The sequence below is a fragment of the Belonocnema kinseyi genome, chromosome 2 (genome assembly GCF_010883055.1).
Source record: "Belonocnema kinseyi isolate 2016_QV_RU_SX_M_011 chromosome 2, B_treatae_v1, whole genome shotgun sequence".
NCBI lineage: Eukaryota > Metazoa > Arthropoda > Insecta > Hymenoptera > Cynipidae > Belonocnema > Belonocnema kinseyi.
In genome coordinates, this window is record NC_046658.1 from 109,753,100 (window position 1) to 109,760,409 (window position 7,310).

Below are 7,310 nucleotides of genomic sequence, written 5' to 3' on the forward strand. Positions count from 1 at the left end.
AACTAAATATTGCTCCAGTCATTTCCCGGGGCTTTAAAGCTTTTCAAACATTTCTTCGCTCAAGCTTTCGAAGTTTATAGACAAAATATCGATCGTTGGTTCCTCATAAAGGAAGCTTTGTAGCCGCAAAAATGTCAAATATTATTAAAATAATTTAATAAGCGTTTCTCAGTTGACAACTGTCTTATCAAACCTTCTAAGCAATTGTCCGGATGTATGGGTATCGTCTTTTTTTTTATTAATATGACAATTTAAAGACGGCTGCAGACAAATTTATGAAATTTTGAGGCCTTATTATTACCACTAATACCTCAAAACAGACACAAGAATATCTAAAAGTATTCAACAAATTTTTGTAACACTTTTATAATATTTTATAAATGAGGTCTTATAGTAAAACTTTCTTCATCAATATCATTCTAAGTAGATGCAAGAATATGAAAAACTCATTAATTCGAAACGAACCGATTTACCTGTAATATTATTAAAAGCGAGGTATGGTTATTTACAATCATGAAAAACCGATTTTTCATATTAAAACTTTTTTCATTGACGTAATTCAAAGTTGATGCAAAAACAGAAAAGTTTCCTTGATTCGAGACTTGAAGAGTAGCTTCCATTATGAGGGAGAAAATAGAATTTGTTAATTAAATAATAAAAATAATCATCGAATTCACTCATTCAGTTTGCCTACATTTCAATACAGTGAAGATCCTATGTTTCCGCTCGTTTTTTGCATGTTTTTTTCATGCGACTTTTTCTGTCATGTCAATGCTCAATAGACAGTTCTTTAGTATACGTTAGTTTGACATCTTACATTAAGTTGTTTTCCTACTTAAAGAAACACGAAGTTGTTCCCCTTACATGGAAATGCTTTATCGATGATTTTCGAATCATTAATTTGCACTTTAGACTAAAACGATTGGATTTTTAAAATCTTGATGCACAATTCGAAAATTGATTATTTTTAACGGCTTAGTTTCAAGATCCTAATTTTCTCGAAACTGAGTAACTTTTTCTGGTACATTTTGTTTTGTTTAAATCAGCGAAATGTCATCGCGGAAGCGGACTTCTGGCTTCACTTTAATTTGTGATTCTGATTTCACAGAATGTTTTTTTTTCGTTTTGCTACAAAATTCCGATTTTTTTGGTTATCTACTTCTGTACTAATTTTAAAACAGTGTAACTTTTGAGGTTCTAAAAATGAAGATTTTTCGCTTCAAAAGTTTGAATTTAAATATATTTTGTTTAAAATTGGTTCATTTTTGTAGGTATCAAAATTAAAATTTCACACTGATGTAGTTTCAAATTCTAATATGAAAAATAACAGGATAGTTTCATTATAAAATCTTTCTAAATTGCAAAATTTCATATTGAAAGCCTAAATGGTCCATTTTAAATTCAATAATTTTAGATTTGAGTATACAAAATTTTTCGCTTTTAAATTTAAACATACAGAATTGCCTTTTTTTGTTGTAATTCTTCGAAATCGTAGAATATTAAATTTAGATTTGATAGCTGCAAAATAATTTTCAGTTTAAAGGATTTATAGTTAAACAATTAGACCTAAACATTAATAATTATTGAATTATTTTTTAATTTAAAAGGTTTAAAAATGTAGAACATTGAACGTTAATATTCTGCAATTTCAAAAATTAAAATCATAAATTCTATGTTATTATTATTAATATTTTTTAAATTTTAATGTAATATCATAAAATTGTCCAATTTTTAGCTGAAGATTTAAAAAAGTGAATCATTAAAAATTCAAACATATTTGATTCGGAAATTTCAAGAATGAATCGTAATTCGAAATTAAATGTTAAATAGCGAGCCGCTATTCAAAAATGCATTGCTTCGAAAGTATCCACTCCCAAATTTTTACCAGATCAAGAAAAACGTTTAGCCCACTCTTTAAAATAAAAAATTTGTAAATAGTTACAAATTGAAAAAAATCTATTTGTTGTTAAATATTTCATTTATATTATTAAATAAGTAACTAAATTGGATTTTAGTATACTTTATTCAGAAGTTGAGGAAATGACCCACATTTTATCTTCCGTATGAATTTTCATATCTTTGTTTAATATTTCAGTATAAACAACTGAAAAAAGTTACTTTTTTACGAACATAAAGTTTAAAAAAAATGTTTGCTCGAAAACTGCGTGTCATATTGAAATAAAATAATACGTATCGAATATTTTTGAGTTTTTAAGAAAAAAAAATCTATTTTACGTGAAAAAAAACTTTGGTGGCAAATATTGTGTGGAATGCCCCATATATTATATCATTTCATTATTTAGTTTTTTCGTTTTTTTTTAACGAAAAGTTCATTCTCTTGGATTGAAAATTAATATTGTTTTCTAAAAAAATTAGTTTTTTTAATTTGAAAATGCAACTTTTTAGGTGATAATTTTTTTTAACTTTAACTATTTCGTTGGGAATTTAATTATTTAAAAAAAATCAACTACTTTATTAAAAATACAACTGTTTGCGGTTGAAGATAATTTTTTTATTGTCTAAAAATTAGACCATTTGGTTGAAATTTTGTCTTAACTTTGAAATCTCGACTTTTTAAGTAAAATTCGTCTCTTTTGCTTGAAAGTTTAAATAATTTGTTGTAAATGCTATTGTTTAGTCTAAAATTAGTTTTGTTTGTTAAAAATTCAAATATTTGGTTGAAAAATCATATTACTTGGTTGAAAATAGATCTTTTTAGGTTAAAAGTCAAATTTTGTGTAAAATATTAAACTTTTTAGTAGAAAACTCAACTCTCTCGTTTAAAATTCATCTCTTTGGGTGGAAAATTGCCTTTTTTTATTTGAAAATTTTTGTGCAATATATTTCGACTTGAAACCTTAAGCATTTTATATTTATTTCTGTAAAATTGGAGTGAATTTAGAAGAATTTAATGAAATTCATAAGAATTTGCATAAATTGAGGACAATTAAAAAAATTTCATATAATTGAGTAAAATGAAAGTGAACAGAATTCAGGACAAATTCAAATAAATTCAAGATAATTCGAACTAATTCGTAAGAATTTATAATAAATAAATAAGAAATACCTTGAAAATGCACTTCTATGTCAGTAAAATATTAGAAAAGTATTGAAATGTTAATGAGAAAAATAATCTGCCAGTTTTAAATAATTGTACGTAAGTTAAACAAAACTTGCGTCACTCATATTGAATTAACTTGAGTTAATATTATATTATGCGTTATTATACGTATAAAGGATATTTTCTGAATAGAATGCCAACTTTAGTGCCAGGATAATCATGAAATTTTATTGAATTTTCTTCGAATTTCAGGGATGTTATAGGTCAGAGAATTTAAAACTTGTCAAGGAATGTCAGGGAAAACCTGAAAGAGTCAAGGAATTTTTGATATACTGAATTTGAAATTCTAGACTCTTCTGCAAAAAATATAAAGTCGCGTGGTTAAAAATTGTTGCACATACTTTGTTGTAAGTTTAGCAATTTTGTTAAAAGTCATTCTTTTTTCTTTGAAATTCAAGTGCGTTGCTTAAAATTAATTAATTTTTTTTAAATGTTTGGTTGACAGTTTAACTACTTAGTTAAAATTGGAACTACTTTTTTATGAAAATTCGTCACTTGTGGTAGAATAGCAACCTTCTTTGTGAAAAATTTCTTATATGCTTAACAATTCATTTTTTTTGTCAATAATTAATTTTTTCATTTGAAAATTTAACTATTTCATTTTTGTTAAAAAATTTATCTTTTTTAGTTTAAAATTCATATATTTTATTGAAAATTTGTCTTTTTGGGTAGAAAGTTAATTTTTTTGGTTGACAATACAATTACTTGGTTAAAAAATCATTTTGTTGTGTGGAACATTCATCATTTTAGTTTGAAGTCCATTATTCATTTGGTTACAAATTTAATCATTTTGGTAGAAAATTCAACTTTTTTGCAGAAAGATTTTTTTACTTTAAAGTTTCAAATTTGGAATCAATTTTCTTTTTTTATTGACTGAAACATCTTTCTTGGTTTAAAATTCAACTCTTGTGTTGAAAATTCCTCTTTTCTGTTTGATAATTAATTTGTTTTGATTGAGGATTCGACTAGTTTCGGGAAAAACAATTTTTTTGCTTGAAGAATCATATCTTTGGTTGAAAATTGAACTATTTCGTTAAAAATTAGTTCTTTTTTTTTTGTTTTTTGAAAATTTAACTAATTTAACTGAAAATGTCACTTCCATTTTTCCTTAAAAATGTATCTATTTTATTTGAACATTCATTTTTTTATTGAAAATTCAATTATTTTGGTAGAAAACTTATACTTTTGGGTTGCGCATTCAACTTTTTTCAGAAAATTCTTCTTTTTAGCTTTACAATTCAACAACTTCATGAAATATTCATATTTTTGGATAGAACACTTAACTGATTTGTAGAAAATTTGCCTGAAACATTTTTCTTGTTTGAAAATTCAACTATTACGTTAAAAATGTTACATTTGGGTTTGAAAATTAATCTGTTTTAGTTGAGTATTCAACTAATTTTGCGAAAATTCTTATTTTTGGGTTGAATCAAAATGTCCACTATAACACTTTTCGTTGTAAATTCCTTTTTTTAAATTAATTGTTTGGACTAAAAACATAATTATTCGATTTTTGGTTTAAAATGTATCTTTTTGGGTTGAAACTTTAACTATTTTGATCACATGTATAATGATTTGAGACCAAATCAACTATTTCTTCGAACGACTATATTTATGAATTTTAAATCATAGATTTTTTTTTATGTCTTATGGTATAAATTCTGAGTTCAACAAAATGTTTTTAAAATTCATATTTTTATCAAAATTCGTTTTTTGTGTGCAAAATATGTTTTATAACTTAAAATTTATCTTTAGTAGTAAAAAAATCCATACATTTTGTTCAAAATTCGTCTTCCTTGGTATAAAATTAATTTTCTTGGTTGAAAATCCATCTTTTCGGTTGAAAAATCAATTATTTCGTACAAAATTCATTTTCAGTAACAATTTTTCTTAGGCAAGATTTTTCAAGACCCCTTAAAAAATTCTGTATCACTGTTGTAATAAGACATTTTTTAACTACATTTAGAAACAAACATTTTTTTGCCTTTACATTATTGATCTCCTACAAGTAAGGTGGTATTAATATCTGCAAAAAATGTATAAAAATCAGTGAAAATGAGAAATTGGCCAAGAAAAAATACCGGAAATTTCGTAATTGGGATTTTGTATCAAATCCGAATTTGTATTTTTAAATGAAACACATATAATTGATGATTTAAAAAATTGATATTTGATTTCTCTTATAATTGTATGGAAAAACATTTCTCAAATATCACTTGAATTTTAATAATCGATTTTGAAACTGTCAATATTTTTAATGTTAGCAACTATAAATCCAGACGTTTATTTATTACTATTTACCTTATTCACTGCTATATTTCACCAATAATCAATATCAAAGAGATCATAATGAGGAAGCAATAAAGTGTTCATCAAATGAGCACAATAAAATTCTAAATGTGTACAAGGTGGAAACACCCAAGATCGAATTCAAAGCTATAGATATTTTTTAATTAAAAATTTTCGTCTCAGACACATTTTCGGTGAATAGGATAAACTAATTTGTGGTGACTGGAATTGATGTTTTGGAACGAGTAAAACTTTCGCGAGCATGACACACATTGACACACCTCATAAAACAAGATGTCATTCATGTACGCACATGTGACTTCATGAATTAAGAAAGCTCTTGCAACTGATATAAAATAATTAACAACCAACGTCATTTTCAACTTCGTTCACGTGCTTAAAAGTTAAAATTAGTGACGCAATGGACGCTTGTATCTTTAAATCACTCGACACGAACGAATAAACTTCAATAATGCTTAACAAGAAAAAAGAAAAAAAAAGAGAAAGTTCACCGGAACATTCTTTTACAAATGGAAATGGAAAGATTGAAAATCTCTCCTGAAAACAGGTTGAAACGAGTTAGAAATTGAAGTAGAGTAGGTTTGCAGGTTAGAGTTGGCGCCCAGTTTTTCGGGTGATGTAAAATAAAAAATTTGAGTGGAAGAAAGTGCGTACCTGTAAGGAGTGGTTGCACGATTCCATTTTGCCGCAATCGGCACCATGATTTGTCTTTGTCATTAGACATCAGGTTTGTTTTGATTCTCCACCGCAATAACCTCTTTCACTTAAAACTTTTCAACAGTCCGCCTGCTTACTCGGTTAGTAAGCAACTGTGGCGGGTGGCCTGCGCAAACTAATGTAGCCTAGGAAGTGTAAGTATAAGCAGTAACGATGGTAGCAACGTCTTATCGCGATCACACTGCACCTACACAAGCATATATGGCTATGTGTTTGCGAATTCATAATCGATCCATACTTAGAATGTGTCGGAACCTTTGAAGGACGTCATATGTGGATTTGTGAGGAGGTTTTTCCAATTTTCCACAAATCGGGTAAAAACAGATGTTCCCAGTGGAAAATTCATGCTGGCCAACATAAAAGCTTAAAATTGTTTGATCCGCGAACATTCAAATACAGGATTGCTACAAAACCCCAATTTCGAATTTCCCCGACTTTGCCCTGATCGTTAGGGAACGTTCACATATTACGTAACATTTTTAATTTATGAATTTTCTGCACATAAACTTTGTATATCAGAATTTCTAAATAAACAATTTTCCTTTATCATAAAATTTATTTATTTTATTTTATTTTTATTTTATGTATTTAAACATTATGGATAGAACAGAAAATTTAATTATTCTACATGATTGTTCAATAATGGGAAATAATTATGATCTTGACATTTCGTACCGCACTATAATTTGCAAACTTTTCTACATTTTTAAAGAGATAAGAAAAATTAAATTATGGGCAAAAACTTATTTTGAAGAGTTCGAGAAAAATGAGAATTTTAAAAATAATTAGGAAAGATTTTAGATTACATTTTTGTCAAGAATAGTGGGCAAATTTGAAGTGGTTTAGGTTGTAGGTTCTGTTTTAAAAGAATAATTTTGAGTTTTGAAGATTTCAAAATGTGTGGAAAAAGAATATGGAAGACTTTGAGACCATTTTTTTTTTAATTTTTCAGGATTTAAAACAGTTTTAGGTAAACTAAATTTTGCAGGGTGTAAAGAAAATAAAAAAATGTTCTTAAGATGCGTAGGACAATTTTAAATGATTGTTTTGTAATGAATTCTAAGAGAAAATTGAAAAAGGTTATAAAACATTTAAAATTATTTCCTAAAAATTTTTAAAAGAATGTAAAAGATTTTAATGCGGAATTTTGAAATTTTGCCAT

The 7,310-nt window shown here is 26.6% G+C and overlaps 1 protein-coding gene across 4 annotated transcripts in view; it reads right to left on the minus strand.

Annotated features, from left to right (window-relative positions):
* Positions 1-6,390, minus strand: part of LOC117168079 (nicotinate phosphoribosyltransferase) — a 29,939-nt gene extending 23,549 nt beyond the window's left edge. For all 4 annotated transcript variants that reach the window (XM_033353446.1, XM_033353445.1, XM_033353444.1 and 1 more), the window contains exon 1: positions 6,086-6,390. In XM_033353446.1, the coding sequence (XP_033209337.1) occupies positions 6,086-6,155 (70 nt within the window). In that variant the 5' untranslated portion in view covers positions 6,156-6,390. The remainder of the gene's footprint in view (positions 1-6,085) is intronic.
* Positions 6,391-7,310: the final 920 nt, after the last annotated feature.